General features: G+C 58.0%; 2 protein-coding genes across 2 annotated transcripts; one reads left to right on the forward strand and one right to left on the reverse strand.

The window, feature by feature from the left end:
- The first annotated feature begins 11,989 nt into the window (after positions 1-11,989).
- On the forward strand, positions 11,990-14,528 carry LOC135292393 (uncharacterized). Its single transcript, XM_064406603.1, has 4 exons — positions 11,990-12,948; positions 12,984-13,512; positions 13,710-13,996; positions 14,499-14,528. Exons 1-4 carry the CDS (start codon positions 12,613-12,615, stop codon positions 14,526-14,528), a joined length of 1,182 nt encoding a protein of 393 aa, XP_064262673.1. The 5' UTR covers positions 11,990-12,612.
- Positions 14,449-18,818, reverse strand: LOC135292392 (elongin-B-like). The gene is made up of 2 exons (XM_064406602.1): positions 18,602-18,818; positions 14,449-14,654 (listed from the first exon to the last, which is right to left on the reverse strand). The coding sequence occupies exons 1-2, from the start codon at positions 18,801-18,803 to the stop codon at positions 14,542-14,544; spliced, it is 315 nt and encodes a 104-aa protein (XP_064262672.1). The 5' UTR covers positions 18,804-18,818; the 3' UTR covers positions 14,449-14,541.
- Positions 18,819-21,327: the final 2,509 nt, after the last annotated feature.

Genomic DNA, 21,327 nt, shown 5'->3' on the forward strand with positions numbered 1-21,327 from the left:
AGCTCGCGGCGCTCCCGCTCCCGGCCCCGCTCCCGGCACCGCCGCTCCCGCTCCCCGCCCGCGGCACCGCCGCTCGCGCTCCCGCACGCCGCTCTGGACGCCGGCCGGCGCCTCGCCGCTGCGCTGGCCCGGCACGGCGCTGGGGACCCCCCTGACCCTGCCCAACAGCATCCCCACCTCCGGCAGCGCCCGCCTGCGCTCGCGGTCCCGCTCGCGGCGCCGGTCCCGCTCGCGGCGCCGATCGCGGTCGCGGCGCTGGGGACGCTCGCGGTCGCGGTCGCGCTCCCCGCCGCCGATCCCGCTCCACGCTGAGGCGGTCACGGTCACCCTTGAGGAGATCCCGGTCGCCATTCCGGCGGTCCCGCTCGCCAATCCGGCGATCCCGCTCCCCGTTCCGGCGGTCGCGGTCGCCGCTTCCGCCGGTCGCGGTCGCCCCTGCGTCGGTCGCGGTCGCCGATCCGGCGTTCGCGCTCCCGCGCCGCTCCCGCTCCCCGGCGCCGCTCGCGCTCCCGCCGCCGCTCCCCGCTCGCCGCTGCGGCGCTCCCCGCTCGCGCCGCCGCTCCCGCTCGCCCTCCCCGTCCCCGGAGCGCCGCCGCCGCCCGCCGCGGGGGCACCGCGCGCCGCAGCCGCTCGGAGTCCTCCGGCAAGTCGCGGCGCGGCGCGTCCCGCCGGAGCCGCTCGCTGTCCTCGCCGCTGGCCAAGAAACGGCCGCGGCCCCGCGGGTCCCGCTCGGCGTCGCCGCGGCGGCGCCGCAGCCGCAGCCCCTCCCCCTCCCCCGCGCCCTCCCCCGCCCCGCCCAGCGTCACCAAGGCCCCCTCCCCCCCCGTCCCCGCCCGCCCCAAGTGGGTGCCGCTGGCCGAGCTGCCCCCGGCGGCGCCGCGGGTGGCACCGGGGGTGACACCGGGGGTGGCACCGGGGGCGGCCGGCCGCCTCCAAGTGGGTCCCCATAGGGGGGGCGCAGCCCCTCCCCCCACAGCCGGCGCCGCCCGGCACCGAGGGGGGGGCGGCGGCCACCAAGGCCACCCCCGAGGCCACCAGGGCCACCCCCGAGGCCACCAAGGCCACCCCCGAGGGGACAGTGGGTGGCACGGTGCCGACGGCGGCTGAGGAGAAGCCGCCCGCGGTGGCCGAGGGGACACCGGGGGCCACCAAAGCGGGCTCAGGTGACACCAAAGTGGCCTCAGGTGACACCAAAGTGGCTGTAAGTGACACCAAAACGCCCACAGGTGACACCAAAGTGGCCTCAGGTGACACCAAGATGGCCGCAGGTGACACCAAGGTGGCTTTGAACGACACCAAGGTGGCCAACGGTGACCCCAGAGCCGCCGCGGGTGACGCCAAGGCGCCGGTGTCCCCCTCCCAGCCCGCCCCCAAGGCCGTGTCCCCAACTGTCCCCAAGCTGGAGGTGACACCCGCGCCCCTCCCCAAGGCCACGCCCCCGTCCCCGACCGTCCCCAAGTCCCCGGTGCCACCCCCCGACCCCAAACCCGCGCTGTCCCCAACCGTCCCCAAATCCCCGGCGCCGCCCCCCGAGCCCAAAGCCACCCCTGTGTCTGTCCCCAAAGTGTCCCCAACGCCGCCCCCCGACCCCAGACCCGCTGCCGCCCCGTCCCCCCGCGCGTCCCCGACGCCCTCCCGGCTGTCCCCGCGCTCGGGGACCTTGGGGACCTTGGGGACGCCGCCGCCGCCGCCCCCGGGGCTGCCGCGGGCGCTGGCGCGGCCGCCCGGTGCCACCCTGGGGACACTGGGGACACTGGGGACGCTGCTGCCCGCCGCCCGCCTCAGCCTGCCCTCCTCGCCCGTGGCCGCCTCGGCGCTGCCGCCCGTGTCCCTTGTCACCAAGGCCACCCCGCCCCGGCTGGCCAGCGCCAAGGGCGCGCCGCCCGACGTCCCCAGGGGCGGCGGCGCTGTCACCAAGGCCACCGCGGCGGCTGCGGCCACCAAGGGCGGCGCGGGGGTGGACAGCAAGGGTGGCACTGCCACCAACGTGGACAGCAAGGCCACCAGTGTCACCGTGGGGGTGGCAGTGATGGACAGCAAGGGTGGCATTGCCACCAACGTGGACAGCAAGGCCACCGGTGTCACCAACGTCACCGGAATGGACAGCAAGGGTGGCACTGTCCCCAACGTCACCTGCGTTGACAGCAAGGCCACCAGTGTCACAAATGTCACCGGAATGGACAGCAAGGCCACCGGTGTCACCGTGGGGGTGGCACTGATGGACAGCAAGGGTGGCACTGTCCCCAACGTGGATAGCAAGGCCACCGGTGTCACCAACGTCACCGGAATGGACAGCAAGGCCACCGGTGTCACCGTGGGGGTGGCAGTGATGGACAGCAAGGGTGGCACTGTCACAAATGTCACCAATGTGGACAGCAAGGCCTCCAATGTCACTGGCATGGACAGCAAGGTCACCAGTGTCACCAGTATGGATGGCAAGGTCACCGGTGTCACCTGTGTGGACAGCAAGGTCACCGGTGTCACCAGCACCGAGAGCAAGGTCGCAGATGTCACCAAGGCCACCCCAGGGGACAGCAGGGTCACCAATGTCACCAACATGGACAGCAAGGCCACCAGTGTCACCAGTGTGGACATCAAGGCCGCCGATGTCCCCAAGGCCACCCCGGGCGCTGTCCCCAGCGCTGTCCCCAGGGCCACCCCCGCTGTCCCCGCCGGGGTCAGCCCCCTGGGCGCCGCCATCCTGCGCGCCAGCGCCGACGCCAGCGCCATGGCCACGCTGGCCGCTGTCCCCAGGGCCACCACCGGTGTCACCAGGGCCACCAGTGCCACCAGTGTGACCGGTGTGACCAGTAACGCTGTCACCAAGGCCGCCAGTGCCAGCGGTGTGGCCGGTGCTGGCGGTGTCACCGTCACGCCCGGGGTCACCAGGGCCACCAATGCCACCAGTGCCACCAGTGCTGCGGCTCAGAGCGCTCCCAGTGCCACCAGTGTCACCAGTGTCACCGGTCCCAGCGCTCCCAGTGCCACCAGTGCTGCGGCTCAGAGCGCTCCCAGTGCCGCCAGTGCCACCAGTGTCACCGGTCCCAGCGCTCCCAGTGCCACCAGTCCGGCCAGAGCCACCGGTGTGGGCAGTACTGGGAGTGTCCCCAGTGCCACCAGTGTCACCAGCGCTCCGAGGGCCACCAGTGTGACCAGTCCGGCTCCGACCAGTATGACCGGCGCTGCTACTCCCAGTATGACCAGTTTGACCAGTGCTGCAGCTCCAAGTGTCACCGGTGTCACCAGTACTGGCGTTCCCAGTGCTCCCAGTGCCAGCGTGGCTGCAGCTCCCAGTGCTCCCAGTACGACCAGTGCTGCACCTCAGAGCATTCCCAGTATGACCGGTACCACCATGGCTGCGGCTCCCAGTGCTCCCAGTTCCACCATGGCTGCACCTCCCAGTGCTCCCAGTACCATTGTGGCGGCTCCCAGTACGACCAGTTCTGTGGCTCCCAGTGCTCCCAGTACGACCAGTGCTGCGGCTCCCAGTGCTCCCAGTACAACCAGTGCTGCGGCTCCCAGTGCTCCCAGTACCATGGCAGCGGCTCCCAGTATCGCCAGTACCACCAGTGCTGCAGCTCCCGACGCTCCCAGTATGACCAGTGCCACCATGGCTGCAGCTCCCAGTGCTCCCAGTACCGTTGTGGCGGCTCCCAGTGCTCCCAGTATGACCAGTCCTGGCCCAGCCATGGCTCCCAGTTCCACCAGTGCTGCAGCTCCCAGCGCTCCCAGTACCACCAGTTCCACCAGTACCGGCCCAGCCGTGGCTCCCAGTGCTCCCAGTATGACCAGTGCTGCGGCTCCCAGTGCTCCCAGTATGACCAGTACCCGGCCCAGCCATGGCTCCCAGTGCTCCCAGTACGACCAGTGCTGCGGCTCCCAGTGCTCCCAGTACCATTGTGGCGGCTCCCAGTGCTCCCAGTTCCACCAGTACCGGCCCAGCCGCGGCTCCCAGTGCTCCCAGTACCACCAGCACCGACGCCGTCCCCATGGACACCAGCGCTCCCAGTGCTCCCAGTATGACCAGTATGCCGCCGGCCGCCGCTGACGTCACCGCTGACGTCACCGCTGATGTCACCGCTGAGGTCACGGCCGCCGCCAAGAGCTCGTCGTCGTCGTCCTCGTCCTCCTCCTCTTCCTCCTCCTCCTCCTCCTCCTCGTCCGACTCCGACTCCGACTCCTCCGACTCCGACTCCGACTCCGGGCCGCCCTCGCCGGCCCCGCCCACCGGGTGAGGCCCCGCCCCCTCGCGCGGATTCCCTCCCCAGGCCCCGCCCCCTCGCAGGGATTGGGTGGATTCCCTTGCTGAAATGAGGCCCCGCCCCTTTCCGTGCAGAGTGGATCCCCTGCCCCAAATCAGGCCCCGCCCACCGGGTGAGGCCACGCCCCCTCATGCAGATGAAGTGAATTCCCTCCTGAATGAGGCTCCGCCCCCCTGTGCGGATTGGGTGGAATCCTTTCACGGAATTAGGCCCCGCCCCCACGTAGATTAAATTAATTACCTTCCAAAAAGTGGGCCCCGCCCCCTGTATGAAGCCACGCCCTTTCACGTGGATTGGGTAGTTTTCCTCGCCTATGCCCCGCCCACTTGGTGAGGCCCCGCCCCCTGCACGGATTGGGTGAATTTTGCTGTTAAAATTAGGCCCCGCCCCCTCAGGGATTGGATAAATTCCCTTCCCAAAATTAGGCCCCGCCCCCTGCGCGAGGCCCCGCCCACTTTCATAAATTGCCTAAAATTAAACCCAGCCCACTTTTGACACATGACCACGCCCCCCCAGCTCAGGCCACGCCCCTTTTAGTTCCTGATTCGCTGACACCCACAAGCTCCACCCCCAAGTGGATTTGCCGAGGCCACGCCCACTTTCATTGGACCCATTCTATTAAACCCCGCCCATTTTTATTTAGGCCACACCCACTCTTATAAGCCCCACCCTTTCAATCAGGACCCGCCCACTTGTACCCAGGAGTTTTAAATTAGGCCCCGCCCACTTTTATTAGGCCACACCCCTTTAGAGTTTAGGCTCCACCTGTATTTCTATTAGGCCACACCCACTTTTGTCAGACCCTGCCGTTTTTAGTTAGGCCCCACCCATTTAAAATTAAGCCCCACCCACTTTTAGACCTGCCATTTATATTTAAGCCACGCCCACTTTATTGGGCTCCACCCACTCCTGCTGAGGCCACGCCCCCGTTTTCTCTGTTGGGGTCCCCAGGGGGGTCACGTGACCCATCCCAGTGTCCCCAAGGGTCCCATTTTGGGGTCCCCGAGGCCCCGCCCACCCCTGCCCAGTGTCCCCAGGGTGCCACCCACCCCGTCCTCTGTCCCTGAGGGTGTCCCCGTGTCCCCAAGGGCCACACCCACCCCGTCCCCTGTCCCCAAGGGTGTCCCCATGTCCCCAGGAGTGTCACCAACCCCTGCCCAGTGTCCCCAAGCTGTCACCCACCCCTGTCCTGTGTCCCCGCGGGTGTCCCCGTGTCCCCAAGGTGCCACCCACCCCTGCCCAGTGTCCCTAAGGATGTCACCAACCCCTGTCCCATGTCCTTGAGGGAGTCCCCATGTCCCCCAGGGTGTCACCAACCCCCGTCCCCTGTCCCTGAGAGTGTCCCCGTGTCCCCAAGGGTGCCACTCATCCCTGTCCCCTGACCCCAAGGGTGTCCCCCACCCCTGTCCTGTGTCCCTAAGGGTGTCCCAGTGTCCCCAAGGTGTCACCCAGCCCTGTCCCCATGTCCCCAAGTGTCCGCTGATCAGGGTCCAGTATCCCCCAGGGTGTCACCCAGCCCTGTCCCTGTCCCTGAGGGTGTCCCCATGTCCCCAAGGGTGTCACCAACCCCCATCCCCTGTCCCTGAGGGTGTCCCCGTGTCCCCAAGGTGCCGCCCAGCCATGCCCAGTGTCCCCAGGGTGTCACCCACCTATTTCCCCTGTCCCTCAGGGTGTCCCAGTGTCCCCAAGGGTGTCACCAACCCCTGACCCCTGTCCCTAAGGGTGTCCCCATGTCCCCAAGGTGTCACCAACCCCTGTCATGTCCCCAAGGGTGTCACCCACACCTGTCCCCTGTCCCTGAGGGTGTCCCGATGTCCCCAGGAGTGTCACCCACCCCTGCCCAGTGTCCCTAAGGATGTCACCAACCCCTGTCCCACATTCCCAAGTGTCCCTTAATCAGGGTCCCATGTCCCCAGGGTGTCACCCACCCCTGTCCCTTTGTCCCCAAGGGTGTCACTAGCCCTTGTCCCATGTCCCCCAGGTGTCCCCCAGCCCTGACCCCTGTCCCCAAGGGTGTCACCCACCCCTGTCCCCTGTCCCTAAGGGTGTCCCCGTGTCCCCAAGGTGCCACCCACCCCTGTTCCTTTGTCCCCAAGGGTGTCACTAGCCCTTGTCCCATGTCCCCAAGGGTGTCACCAACACCCATCCCCTGTCCCTGAGGGTGTCCCCGTGTCCCCAAGGTGCCACCCACCCCTGCCCAGTGTCCCTAAGGATGTCACCAACCCCTGTCCCACATCCCCAAGTGTCCCTTAATCAGGGTCCCGTGTCCCCAAGGTGTCACCAACCCCTGTCCCATGTCCTTGAGGGAGTCCCCACGTCCCCAAGGGTGTCACCAACCCCTGTCCCATGTCCCTGAGGGTGTCCCCGTGTCCTCAAGGGTCACTCCCGTCAGTGTCTCATGTCCCCAAGTGTCCCCTAATCAGGGTCCCGTGTCCCCAAGGGTGTCACCAACCCCCATCCTGTGTCCCTAAGGGTGTCCCCGTGTCCCCCAGGTGTCCCCCAGCCCTGTCCCCATGTCCCCAAGGGTGTCACCAACCCCTGTCCCATGTCCCTGAGGGTGTCCCCGTGTCCTCAAGGGTCACTCCCGTCAGTGTCTCATGTCCCCAAGTGTCCCCTAATCAGGGTCCCGTGTCCCCAAGGGTGTCACCAACCCCCGTCCTGTGTCCCTAAGGGTGTCCCAGTGTCCCCCAGGTGTCCCCCAGCCCTGTCCCCTGACCCCAAGGGTGTCACCAACCCCCGTCCCCTGTCCCTGAGGGTGTCCCCGTGTCCCCAAGGTGTTACCAACCCCTGTCCCCTGTCCCTGAGGGTGTCCCCGTGTCCCCAAGGTGCCACCCACCCATGCCCAGTGTCCCCAGGGTGTCACCCACCTATTTCCCCTGTCCCTGAGGGTGTCCCCGTGTCCCCAAAGTGTCACCCACCCCTGTTCCTTTGTCCCCAAGGGTGTCACGAGCCCTTGTCCCATGTCCCCAAGGGTGCCACCCACCCCTGTCCCGTGTCCCTGAGGGTGTCCCCATGTCCCCAGGGTGTCCCCCACCCCTGTCCCCTGACCCCAAGGGTGTCACTAACCCTTGTCCCATGTCCCCAGGGTGTCCCCCACCCCTGTCCCCTGTCCCTGAGGGAGTCCCCGTGTCCCCAAGGTGCCACCCCACCCATGCCCAGTGTCCCCAAGGGTGTCACCAACCCCCGTCCCCTGTCCCTAAGGGTGTCCCCAAGGGTGTCATCCACCCCTGTCCCCTGATCCCAAGGGTGTCCCCCTGTTCCCAAGGTGTCCCCCACCCCTGTCCCCGTGTCCCCAAGGTGCCCCCCCCGCTGACCCCAGCTGTCCCTGCAGGTCCCCGGGCTCCGCCCCCGCTGTCGCTGCCGTCACTGCCGCCACCTCAGCCTCGCTCGCCGTCGCCGTCCCCGCGGCCGCGCCCGGCTCGGAGCCGCCGCCCGCGGTGCCCCCCGAGGGGCCCCGCCCCCGCCCTGGGCCCCGCCCCCCGGCGCAAGCGCCGCCGCTCTTCCTCCTCCTCCTCGTCCTCCTCGTCCTCCTCCTCGTCCTCCTCGTCCTCCTCCAGCTCCTCCTCCTCTTCCTCCTCCTCCTCTTCCTCCTCGTCCTCCTCCTCCTCTTCCTCCTCCTCCTCCTCGTCCTCCTCTTCCTCCTCCTCCTCCTCCGAGGCCGCCCCCGAGGCCCCGCCCCAGCCGGCCCCGCCCCCTGCTGCGGGGACCCCGCCCCCTTCCGCTGGCCCCGCCCCCTCTGCCGCAGCCGCCACCACGGCCACGCCCACCACGGCCACGCCCACCACGGCCACGCCCTCGGTGCCGGCCTCGCCCGCGGCCACGCCCACTTCTACAGCGGCCACACCCACTTCGACAGCGGCCACGCCCACGGCGGCCACGCCCCTGCTGTCGCTCAAACCCGCGGTGGTGGGCGGGGCCTCGGCTTTGCCCCGCCCCCCCGGCTCGCTGCTGGCGCTGGCGCCGGGCGGGGGGCGTGGCCTGCGCCCCTCGCCCCGCCCCCCCGGCTCGCTGCTCTCATTGGCCGCCGCCGGGCGGGGCGTGGCCGGGCGGGGCGGCGGTCCCTTCCCCCTATTGGCCGCCCGCAGCCCGGGCTCCGCCTCCTTCCAGCGGGCGGCCACGCCCTTCCTGGCCACGCCCACGCGCGGGGGGTGGAGCCCGCGCTCCCCCTCCTCCCCCTTCCTGCGGGGGGGCGTGTCCGGGGGGGCGTGGCCTCGGCTGGGCGGGGGCGGCTCCTGCCTGCACCGTTTTCCACGGCAACCTGGGGGCGGGGCTGGGCTGCTCCGCCCGCCTGGGGGGCGGGGCCTGCATGCACCGCTTCCACGGCGGCGTGGGCGTGGCCTCGGTGGCCGCGGCCAATCGCGTCAGCCCCTGCGGCCACCGCGGCTGCTGCTACCACGGCAGGGGCGGGGCTTCGCTGGGAGGGGGCGGGGCCGCGCCGCGCAGCCCCTCCCCTTTCGCCATGACCCCCAGCATGGCCGCCCGCATGGCCCAGTACTCCCAGTACTCCCAGTGCGCCTCCCAGTACAGCCCCGCCTCCTCCCAGTACAGCCCCGCCTCCTCGCAGTACAGCCCCGCCTCCTCCCAGTATAGCCCCGCCTCCTCCCAGTACGGCTCCGGCTCGGCCCAGTTCGGCTCCGGCTCGGCCCAGCTCGGCGCGGCGGCGGCCCAGTACCAGTACCAGTACGCCCAGCTGGCCTCCCAGTACTCCCAGTACTCCCAGTACGGCGCCGAGGGCTCCCAGTACGGCGCCGGCGACGCCGCCCAGTACGCCCAGTACGGCGCCCAGCTGCAGGCTGGGGAGGCCGCCCAGTACGCGGCGCAAACTGGGAACCAGTACGGGGCCGGGGGAGGGGCGGCGGCGGCCGCGGCGGCGGGGGGGGGGAGGGGCGGCCGCGGCGGGGGGAGGGGCGGGCTCGGCAGGAGGGGGAGGGGCGGGGTGGGCGGGGGAGGGGGCGCAGGAGGGGTGGGCGGGCAGCGGGGGAGGGGCGAGCTGGGGCAGCTGGGTGACGCCCGCGCAGTAGCGGGGGAGGGGAGGTGGATTTTGGGGGCGTTTCGGGGGATTTTGGGGTTTTTAGCCCCAAAGCCGCCAGGGAGGCGGCTCCAGGGGGGCGTGGCCGAGGGTGAAGCCCCGCCCACATCCCCGCCGGAGGCGGAGTCGGCGTCGGCGCTCTCCGGGCTGGGCCCCGCCCCCTGCACGTGATTGGTGGAGGTGAGAGCCGGGGGCGGGGCCCCGGGGAAGGGGCGGGGCTAAGGGAGGGTGGGGGGAATTGGTGATTTTGGGGTTAAATTCCCTTTTTTTTGGGGTAAAAATTCCTGATTTTGGGGTAAAATTTACTGATTTTGGGGTGAAAAAATTGCCATTTTTTGGGTAGGTTTTAGGGTAAAAATTCCCAAATTTGGGGTGGATTTTGGGGTAAAAATTCCTGATTTTGGGGTAAAAATTCCCAGTTTTGGGGTAAAAATTCCTGGTTTTGGGTGGATTTTAAGGTGGAAATTCCCATTTTTGGGGTAAAGTTTGGGGTAAAAATTCCCAGGTTTTGGGTGGATTTTTGGGGTAAAAGTTCCTGATTTTGGGGTGGGTTTTAGGCTGAGTGTTCCCAGTTTTGGGGTAAGATTTGGGGTAAAAATTCCCTTTTTTGGGGTAAATATCCCTGATTTTGGGGTGGATTTTAAGGTGGAAATTCCCAATTTTGGAGAAAAGTTTGGGGAAAAAACTCCCAGATTTGGGGTGGATTTTTAGGTGGAAATTCCCAGTTTTGGGGTAAAAATTCCTATTTTTGGGGTGGATTTCAAAGGGAAAATTCCCATTTTTCGGGTGGGTTTTAGGGTGGAAATTCCCAATTTTGGGGTAAAAATTCCTGATTTTGGGGTGGATATTGGGGTAAAAATTCCCAGGTTTGGGGTGGATTTTAAGGTGGAAATTCCCAGTTTTGGTGTAAAGTTTGGGCTAAAAATTCCCATTTTTGGGGTAAATATTCCCAGTTTTGGGGTGGATTTTAAGGTGGAAATTCCCAATTTTGGGGTGGATTTTGGGGTAAAAATTCCCATTTTTGGCTGGATTTCAAGGTGCAGTTTTGGGTGGAATGTCTGGTTTTGGTTGGTGGAGTTTGGGGTGAAAATGTTCGGATTTGGGGTGGATTTGAGGACGGATTTTGGGGTGAAAATTCCCGGTTTGGGGTGGCTGTGGTGGTGAATTTTGGGGTGAAAATTCCCAGGTTTGGGGTCTCGTTATAAAGTTAGAATTCCCAATTTTGGGGTGGATTTTGGGGTAAAAAAATCTCATTTTTGGGGTAAAAATTCCCACATTGGAGGTGGATTTAGGAGTAAAAATTCCCAATTTTGAGGTTAAAATTCAGAGTTTTGGGGTAAAAATTCCCAATTTTGGGGTGGATTTCAGGGTAAAAATTCCCAGGGTGGGGGTGGATTTTGGAGTAAAAATTCCCAGTTTTGGGGTAAAAATTCCCTTTTTTGGGGTGGAATTTGAGTTAAAAAATCCCAGTTTTAGGTTGGATTTTGGGGTTAAAGTTGGAGTTTTGGGATGGATTTTGGGGTGAAAATGCCCATTTTTGGGGTGTAATTTGGGTTAAAAATTCCCAGTTTTGGGGTGGATTTTGGGGTGAAAATACTGAATTTCGGGGTGAAAATTCCCATTTCTGGGGTGGATTTTGGGTTAAAAATTCCCATTTTTAGAATGGATTTTGAGGTTAAAGTTCAGAGTTTTGGGGTTAAAATGCCCATTTTTGGGGTGGATTTTGGGTTAAAAATTGCCATAATTAGGGTGGACTTCGGGGTTAAAGTTTGGAATTCTGGGGTGGAATTTGGGTTTAAAATTCCCAGTTTAGGGCTGGATTTTGGGTTAAAAATGCCCGCTTTTGGGGTGGGTTTTGGAGTTAAAATACGGAATTTTGGGGTAAAAATGCCCACGTTTGGGGTGGGATTTGGATTAAAAGTTCCCACTTTTGGGGTGGATTGTGGGTTAAAAATTCCCATTTTTAGGGTGGATTTTGGGTTAAAATTTCCTATTTTTAGGGTGGATTTTGAGGTTAAAATTTCCTATTTTTAGGGTGGATTTTGAGGTTAAAGTTGGGAGTTTCGGGGTGGGTTTTGGGGTGGAAATGCCCATTTTTGGGGTGGACTTAGGGGTAAAAAATTCCCAGTTTTGCTGTAAAAATTCCTATTTTTGGGGCGAAAATGCCCATGTTTGGGGTGGTTTTTAGAGTTAAAATTTGGAATTTTGGGGTGGAATTTGGGACGAAAATTCCCATTTTTAGGGTGGATTTTGAGGTTAAAGTTCAGAGTTTTGGGGTGGATTTTGTGGTGAAAATGCCCACTTTTGGGGCGGACTTAGGAGTAAAAAAATCCAAGTTTTGGTGTAAAAATTCCCATTTTTAGGATGGATTTTGGGTTAAAAATTCCCATTTTTTTAGGGTGGACTTTGGGGTTAAAATTTGGAATTTTGGGGTGGGTTTGGGGGTGAAAATTCCAATTTCTGGGGTGGATTTTGGGTTAAAAATTCCCATTTTTAGGGTGGGTTTTGGGTTAAAAATTCCCATTTTTAGGCTGAATTTCAAGGTTAAAGTTGGGAGCTTTGGGATGGATTTTGGGGTGAAAATTCCCATTTCTGGGGTGGGTTTTGGGGTGAAATCTCCGTTCCTGGGGGTTTCTGACCGGTGCCCATTGCAGGTGGCACCGGGGGGTGACCGCGGTGGCCTCGTGCGGGGTGAGCATCGGGGGGGGAATTTGGGAAAATTTGGGGCCATTTCGGGGGGATTTGGGGTCCCTGCCCCCCCCCCTCGGGGTTGGGTTTGTGGGGAAAGTGAAAAAAACCCCAATTTTGTGGTAAAAAAATGGAATTTTTGGGCAGGATTTGGGTAAAAGGGGTGGAATTTGGGGTGAAAATTCCCATTTTGGGGTGAAAATTCCCAGTAAAAAAATTCCCATTTTGGGGTAAAAGTTCCCTTTTGGGGGATGGATTTTGGGGTGAAAATTTGAGGTAAAAATATCCATTTTGGGGTAAAAATTCCCATTTTAGGGTAAAAATTCCCATTTTGGGGTGAAAATTCCCATTTTGGGGACAGATTACTGGGTGGAATTTGGGGTAAAAACACTCAGTTTAAGGGGTGGATTTTGGGGCAGAACTTGGGGTGAAAATTCCCTTTTTTGGGGCAGAATTTGGGGTAAAAATTCCCATTTTGGGGTTGGACTTGGGGGTGAAAATATCCCATTTGGGGGTGGATTTTTGGGTGAAAAACGCCCAATTTGGGGGTGGATTTTGGGGCAAAAACCACCAACTTCAGGGTGGATTTTGGGGTAGAAATGCTGGATTTCGGGGGTGGTTTTTGGGGTGAGAATGCCCAGTTTGGGGGTTGTTTTTAGGGTGAAAACGCTCAGGTTGCAGGTGGATTTTGGGATGGAAACGCCCGCTCTGAGGGCGGATTTTGGGGTAAAAATGTCCTTTTTGGGGTCAAAATGTGCAAGCGGGGCTGGATTTTGGGGTGAAAGCTGCTGCTTTTGGGTGGATTTTGGGGTGGAACCGCTGAGTTTGGGGGAGGATTTGGGGCAGATTTTGGAGGTGAAAATGCCCAATTTGAGGGGGGAATTTAGGGCGGAATTGTCAACTTCGGGGGCGGATTTTGGGCTGGAATTTGCCAGGTTTGGGGGCGGATTTTGGGGTGAAATTCGCCAGGTTTGGGGGCGGATTTTGGGGCTGGAATTTGCCAGGTTTGGGGGCGGATTTTGGGCTGGAATTTGCCAGTTTTGGGGTGGATTTTTGGGGTGGATTTCAGGGTGACCTTGCCCAGTTTGGGGGTGGAATTTGGGGTGAAATCTCTGAGTTTTGGGGTCGCTGTTGAGCTGGAAGTTTCCATTCTGGGGGTTGGCTTTGGGGGGCAGTTTGGGTCAGATTTGGGCGATTTTGGGGCAGATTTGGGGGATTTTGGGGCAGATCTGGGGGATTTTGGGTCTGGGGGCTTTGAGCTGTGCCCCATCTCAGGATCTTTGGGGTCACTCCGGGGGGGCGGGGTCACTCCGGGGTCACTCCGGGGTCACTCTGTGGGGGCGGGGCCACGCGGGGGTCGCTCTCCGGTCACTCTCGGGGTCACCCTGGGGTCGCCCCGCGGGTCCCCATGTGGGGTCACCGCGGGCGGGGGTCGCTCCTCAGGTCACCCAGGGGTCACCCAGGGGTCACGGCGGGGTCACTCCGACCCCTCCCCCGCGCCGGCGCCGCCGCTCCAGGGACCCTCGGGAGCCGGTACGTGCGGGGGAGGGGCCCGGCGGGGCCGGGACCCCCAGAAACGGCTCCGGGACCCCCGGATTTGGGGTCAGGGGGGTCCAAAACCCCCCCGCTCCCCTCCCCCACCCCTCGCTGGGGCCGCCGTGGGTCCTCCCGGCCGCTGGGGGGCGCTGTGGCGCGGCCCCCGCCCCCCTCACCCCTCTCTTCTCTTGCAGCTCCGCCCCCGAAGCTCCGCCCCCCGACTTCCAGGCCCCGCCCCCTTTTCCCTGCTCCCGACCCCGCCCCTTTTATCTTCAAGCTCCGCCCCTTTCTCCTGTCCAAGCTCCGCCCATTTCTCCTGACCACGCCCCTGCTTTGGCCCCGCCCTCTCCTGTTTGAGCCCCGCCCCTTTCTTCAGACCCCGCCCCTTTCTTCAGACCCCGCCTGTTTTATCTGCAAGCCCCGCCCCCTTTTTTGTTCTGTTTCCTGTTTTACATTAAAACGACCCAAAATGGTAGGGGGCGTGGGTCTCTGCTTGGGGGGGGCGGGGCTTGGGCTGATCCATTGGGGGGGGAGGGGGGGTGGGAAGAGCCCAAAAAAGCAAAAATTCCTCCAAAAAAACCCCCAAAATCCCCGCAAAAAATCCCCAAAATTTTTTGTCATAACCTTGAATTTTCCTAAATTTTCCTTAAAATTCCCGTAATTCCTTTTGACCCCCGAATTCCCCTTCAGACCCCAAAATCCCCAATTTTCTTCCCAAGCCCTCCAAAATCCCTTTGGGCCCCCAAAATTCCCGTAATTCCTTGGACCCCCAAATTCCCCAAAATCCCCTCAAAATTCTCTCTCAAACCCTGAAAATTCCCCTAAAATTTCCCCAAATTCCCCTTCATGACCCAAAATCCCCAATTTTCCTCCAAAACCTCCCCAAAAAATCCCTTTGGACCCCCGAATTTCACTCGGACCCCCCCAGTCGCTGCCCAGGATTTTTTATTGGGGTTTTTTTTTCTCCCTCCCCTCCCCCCCAGCCCCGAGAGCCCCAAAATCCCCCGAACTGAGCCCGGGGGGGGCTCAGGGCAGGGGGGGGGTCGGTGGCGGCCCGGTCGAGTCCTGCGGCTTCATCACGTCCGGCAGCTCGGGGGGGCTCGAGAAGGGCTCGATGCGCAGCCCCTCGAAGGACTCCTCTGCAGGGAAAGGGTTAAATCACACCTGGGACCCCAAAAACCCCAAAAAAAACCCCAAAAATCCCACCCCAAACCCCCCCCCGCAGCCCCTCGAAGGACTCCTCTGCAGGGAAAGGGTTAAATCACACCTGGGGAACCCCAAAAACCCCAAAACAACCCCAAAAATCCCACCCCAAACCCCCCCCGCAGCCCCTCGAAGGACTCCTCTGGGGAGGAAAGGGTTAAATCACCTCAAAACCCACCTGGGAACCCAAAAAAACCCCAAAAATCCAACCCAGAACACCCAAAAACCCCAAAATCCCACCCCAAAATCCCCCTGCAGCCCCTCGAAGGACTCTTCTGGGGAGGAAAGGGTTAAAATTGTACCCAAGGACCCCAAAAACCAAAAAAAATCACACCCAGGGACCCCAAAAACCCCACCCTGAAATCTGCCCCGCAGCCCCTCGAAGGACTCCTCTGCAGGGAAAGGGTTAAATCCCCTTTAGAAACCCCAAAAAAAACCCAAATTCCCACCCCAAAACCCCCCTGCAGCCCCTCGAAGGACTCCTCTGCAGGGAAAGGTTAAAATTGGTACCTAGGGACCAAAAAAAACCCAAAAAATCCAACCCAAAAACCCCAAAAACTCCCGAATTCCCGTCCTGAAATCTGCCCACAGCCCCTCAAAGGACTCCTCTGGGGGGGAAAGGGTTAAATCACACCTGGGACCCCAAAAACCCCAAAAATCCCACCCCAAAACCCCCCCTGCAGCCCCTCGAAGGACTCCTCTGCAGGGAAAGGGTTAAATCACACCTGGGAACCCCAAAACCCCAAAAAAACCCCAAAAATCCCACCCCAAAACCCCCCTGCAGCCCCTCGAAGGACTCCTCTGGGGAGGAAAGGGTTAAATCACCTCAAAACCCACCTGGGAACCCAAAAAACCCCAAAAATCCAACCCAGAACACCCAAAAACCCCAAAATCCCACCCCAAAATCCCCCTGCAGCCCCTCGAAGGACTCTTCTGGGGAGGAAAGGGTTAAATTGTACCCAAGGACCCCAAAAACCAAAAAAAAAACACACCCAGGGACCCCAAAAACCCCACCCTGAAATCTGCCCCGCAGCCCCTCGAAGGACTCCTCTGGGGAGGAAAGGGTTAAAATTGTACTAGGGACCAAAAAAACCCCAAAAAATCCAACCCAAATACCCCAAGAAAATCCCAAATTCCCATCCTGAAATCTGCCCCGCAGCCCCTCGAAGGACTGCTCTGGGATTTGGGAGGAAAGGGTTAAATCACCTCAAAAATCCACCTGGGAACCCCAAAAAATCACACCCAGGACCCCAAAAACCCCAAAATCCCCCCTAAAACCCCCCACGCAGCCTCTGGAAGGACTCCTCTGGGGAGGAAAGGGTTAAAAATGTATCCGGGGACCAAAAAAACCCCAAAAAGTCCAACCCAAAACACCCAAAAACCCAAAAAAGTCCCAAATTCCCATCCTGAATCTGCCCTGCAGCCCCTCGAAGGACTCCTCTGGGGAGGAAAGGGTTAAAATTGTATCCGGGGACCAAAAACACCCCAAAAAAATCCAACCCAGAACACCCCAAAACCCAAATTCCCATCCTGAAACCCCCCCCTGCAGCCCCTCGAAGGACTTCTCTGGGGAGGAAAGGGTTAAATCACCTCAAAAACCCACCTGGGAACCCCAAAACCCCAAAAAAAATCCCCAAAATCCCACCCTGAAATCTGCCCTGCAGCCCCTCGAAGGACTCCTCTGCAGGGAAAGGGTTAAAATTGTACCCAAGGACCCCAAAAAATCCAACCCAAAACACGAAAAAACCAAAAAAAAAATCCAAAAATCCCACCATGAAACCCCCCCTGCAGCCCCTTGAATGACTCCTCTGGGGAGGAAAGGGTTAAATCCCCTCAAAAATCCACCTGGGATCCCAAAAACCCCAAAAAATCCAACCCAGAACACCAAAAACCCCCAAATCCAACCCAGGGACCCCCAAAATTCTACTCTGAAATCTGCCCTGCAGCCCCTCGAAGGACTCCTCTGGGGATTTGGAGAGGAAAAGGTTAAAATCCCCTAAAAAATCCACCCAGGGACCCCCAAAAACCAAAAAAAAAAAAACCCCAAAATCCCACCGGGACCCCAAAAAATTCAAAATTCAACCCAGGGACCCCAAAAAAATCCCACCCTGAAACCCCCCTGCAGCCCCTGAAAGGATTCCTCTGGGATTTGGGGAGGAAAGGGTTAAAGTTGTACCCAGGGACCCCAAAAAAACCCAAAATTCACATCTGGGAACCCCAAAATCCAACCAGGGACCCCAAAAACCCCAAAGGCCCCCCCCAGGGAACCCAAACACCCTCAAGGACCCCCAAAATCCCCTTTGGGACCCCCCCCAAACCTCCCCAAATCCCCTTTAGTCACCCCAAAACCCCCTTTAGGACCCCAAAACCCCCCCAGGACACCCCAAACCCACCCAAGGACCCCCCAAACTTCCCCAAAAGCCCCCTTTAGAACACCCAAACCCCCTTTAGGGCCCTCAAACCCCCTCTAGGGCCCCCAAGCCCCCTTTAGGGACCCAAAATCCCCTTTAGGGACCCAAACCCCCTCTAGGGACCCCAAAATCCCCTTTAGCCCCTTTAGGGACCCCCAATCCCCCTTTAAGGACCCCCAAACCCCCTTTAAGGACCCCCAAACCCCCTTTAGCCCCCCCCAAGGACCCCCTAAACTACCCCCAAACCCCCTTTAGTCACCCCAAACCCCCTTTAGAGACCCCAAACCCCATTTAGGGACCCCAAAATCCCCTTTAGGGACCCCAAAAAACCCCCTCATAGCCCCCCTCAAACCCCCTTTAGGCCCCCAAACCCTCTTTAAGGACCCCAAACCCCCTTAGAGACCCCAAACCCCGCTTTAGGGACCCCAAAATCCCCTTTAGGGACCCCAAAACCCCCCTTTAGGGACCCCCAATCCCCCTTTAGGGACCCCAAACCCCCCTTTAAGGACCCCAAATCCCCTTTTAGAACACCCAAACCCCTTTAGGCCCCTCAAACCCACGCAAGGACCCCCCGAACTTCCCCCAAGCCCCCTTTAGGGACCCCAAACCCTCTTTAAGGACCCCAAAACCCCCTTTAGGGACCCCAAGGACCCCCTAAACTTCCCCAAAATCCCCTTTAGTCACCCCCATCCCCCTTTAGGGACCCCCAATCCCCCCCTTTAGGGCCCCCAATCCCCCTTTAGAGACCCCAAGCCCCCTTTAGAGACCCAAACCCCCTTTAGGGACCCCCAATCCCCCTTTAAGGACCCCAAACCCCCTTTAGGGACCCCAAGGACCCCCTAAAACTTCCCCAAAATCCCCTTTAGTCACCCCCAATCCCCCTTTAGGGACCCCCAAACCCCCTTTAGGGACCCCAATCCCCCTTTAAGGACCCCCCAAACCCCCCTTTAGGGACCCCAAGGACCCCCTAAACTTCCCCAAAATCCCCTTTAGTCACCCCCAATCCCCCTTTAGTCACCCCCCAAACCCCCTTTAGGGACCCCCAATCCCCCTTTAGGGCCCCCAATCCCCCTTTAGAGACCCCAAGCCCCCTTTAGAGACCCCAAACCCCCTTTAGGGACCCCCAATCCCCCTTTAAGGACCCCCAAACCCCCTTTAGCCCCCCCCAAGGACCCCCTAAACTACCCCCAAACCCCCTTTAGTCACCCCAAGCCCCCTTTAGAGACCCCAAACCCCATTTAGGGACCCCAAAATCCCCTTTAGGGACCCCAAAAACCCCCTCTAGCCCCCCTCAAACCCACTTTAGTCACCCCCAAACCCTCTTTAAGGACCCCAAAACCCCCTTTAGAGACCCCAAACCCTCTTTAAGGACCCCAAACCCCCTTTAGAGACCCCAAACCCCGCTTTAGGGACCCCAAAACCCCCTTTAGCCCCCTTAGGACCCCCAAACCCCCTTTAGGGCCCCCGCCCACCGCCGGTGCGCAGGGCCAGCCCCACGGTGGCCGGCGCCTGCGGCCGCGCCGTCTGGCTGGTGAAGCCGCAGTCGCCCAGAGTCTTGGAGTCCTCCAGCAGCTGGTCGTCCTGGGGGCCCACAAACGGGGGGATCAGCTCACAATGTCCCTGAAAGCATCCCCGGAATATCCCCGGAATATCCCCAAAGTATCCCTGAAACATCCCTGAAATATCCCCAAAATATCCCAGAAATAACCCCAAAATATCCCTGAAATTATCCCCGAAATATCCCTGAAATATCCCCGAAATATCCCCAAAGTATCCCTGAAATATCCCCGAAATATCCCCAAAGTATCCCTGAAATATCCCCCGAAATAACCCCAAAATATCCCAGAAATATCCCCAAAATATCCCTGAAATTATCCCCGAAATATCCCCAAAATATCCCTGAAATATCCCCAAAATATCCCCAAAATATCCCAGAAATATCCCCGAAATATCCCCAAAGTATCCCTGAAATATCCCCGAAATATCCCCAAAAATATCCCAGAAATATCCCTGAAATTATCCCTGAAATATCCCCGAAATATCCCCAAAGTATCCCTGAAATATCCCTGAAATATCCCCGAAATATCCCTGAAATATCCTCAAAATGGTCACTGAAATTATCCCCAAAATATCCCTGAAATATCCCCGAAATATCCCCAAAATATCCCTGAAATATCCCCAAAATATCCCCAAAATATCCAGAAATATCCCCAAAATATCCCTGAAATTATCCCCGAAATATCCCCAAAATATCCTGAAATATCCCCAAAATATCCCCAAAATATCCCAGAAATATCCCCGAAATATCCCCTGAAATATCCCCGAAATATCCCTGAAATATCCCCGTAAATATCCCTGAAATATCCCTGAAATATCCCCAAAGTATCCCTGAAATATCCCCGAAATATCCCCAAAATATCCCTGAAATATCCCCAAAATATCCCCAAAATATCCCAGAAATATCCCCGAAATATCCCTGAAATATCCCCGAAATATCCCTGAAATATCCCCGAAATATCCCTGAAATATCCCTGAATATCCCCAAAGTATCCCTGAAATATCCCTGAAATATCCCCCGAAATATCCCTGAAATATCCCTGAAATATCCCCAAAGTATCCCTGAAATATCCCCGAAATATCCCCAAAATATCCCTGAAATATCCCCGAATATCCCTGAAATATCCCCAAAATATCCAGAAATATCCCTGAAATTATCCCCGAAATATCCCTGAAATATCCCCGAAATATCCCCAAAGTATCCCTGAAATTATCCCTGAAATTATCCCCGAAATATCCCCAAAGTATCCCCGAAATATCCCTGAAATATCCCCAAAATATCCCTGAAATATCCCCGAAATATCCCTGAAATATCCTCAAAATGTCACTGAAATTATCTCTGAAATATCCCCAAAATATCCTGAAATATCCCCGAAATATCCCCGAAATATCCCTGAAATATCCCTGAAATATCCCTGAAATATCCCGAAATATCCCTGAAATATCCCCAAAATATCCTGAAATTATCCCCGAAATATCCCTGAAATATCCCCAAAATATCCCAGAAATATCCCCAAAGTATCCCTGAAATATCCCCGAAATATCCCCGAAATATCCCTGAAATATCCTCAAAATGTCACTGAAATTATCCCCGAAATATCCCTGAAATTATCCCCAAAATATCCCCGAAATATCCCCAAAATATCCCTGAAATATCCCTGAAATATCCCTGAAATTATCCCTGAAATATCCCCAAAATATCCCAGAAATATCCTCAAAATGTCACTGAAATTATCTCTGAAATATCCCCAAAATATCTCTGAAATATCCCCGAAATATCCCCAAAGTATCCCCGAAATATCCCTGAAATATCCCAAAATATCACCTAAAATATGCGTGAAATTACCTCAAAATGTCACTGAAATTATCCCTGAAATATCCCCAAAATATCACCTAAAATATCCCTGAAATATCCCCAAAATATCCCTGAAACATCCCTGAAATATCCCCAAAATATCCGCTGAAATATCCCCAAAATGTCCCTGAAATATCCCCAAAATATCCCTGAAATTATCCCTGAAATATCCCCAAAATATCACCTAAAATATCCCTGAAATTACCTCAAAATATCCCTGAAACATCCCTGAAATATCCCCAAAATATCCCTGAAAATATCCCCAAAATGTCCCCTGAAACAGCCTCAAAATATCCCTGAAATATTCCTGGAATTACCTCAAAATATCCCTGAAATTACCTCAAAATATCACTGAAATATTACTGAAATTAACCCAAAAAATCCACTGAGATATCCTCAAAACATCCACTGAAATTACCTCAAAATATCCCTGAAATATCCCCAAAATAGTCTCAAGACATCCCTGAAATTATCCCAAAAATTCCCCTGAAATATCCTCAAAATATCCCTGAAATTACCTCAAAATATCCCCTAAAATATGCCTGGAATTATCCCAACAAATCCACTGAAATATCCTCAAAATATCCATGAAAAATCCGAAAAATATTCCCTCAAATTACCTCAAAATATCCCTGAAATTATCCCTCAAAATTCCCCTGAAATATCCTGAAATTACCTAAAAAAAAATCCACTGAAATATCGTCAAAATATCCCTGAAATTATCGCTGAAATATCCCCAAAATATCCCTGAAATCTCATCAAAATATCCTGAAATATCCTCAGAAT

Source organism: Passer domesticus, unplaced genomic scaffold, assembly GCF_036417665.1.
Source record: "Passer domesticus isolate bPasDom1 unplaced genomic scaffold, bPasDom1.hap1 HAP1_SCAFFOLD_332, whole genome shotgun sequence".
In the NCBI taxonomy this organism is placed as follows: Eukaryota; Metazoa; Chordata; class Aves; order Passeriformes; family Passeridae; genus Passer; species Passer domesticus.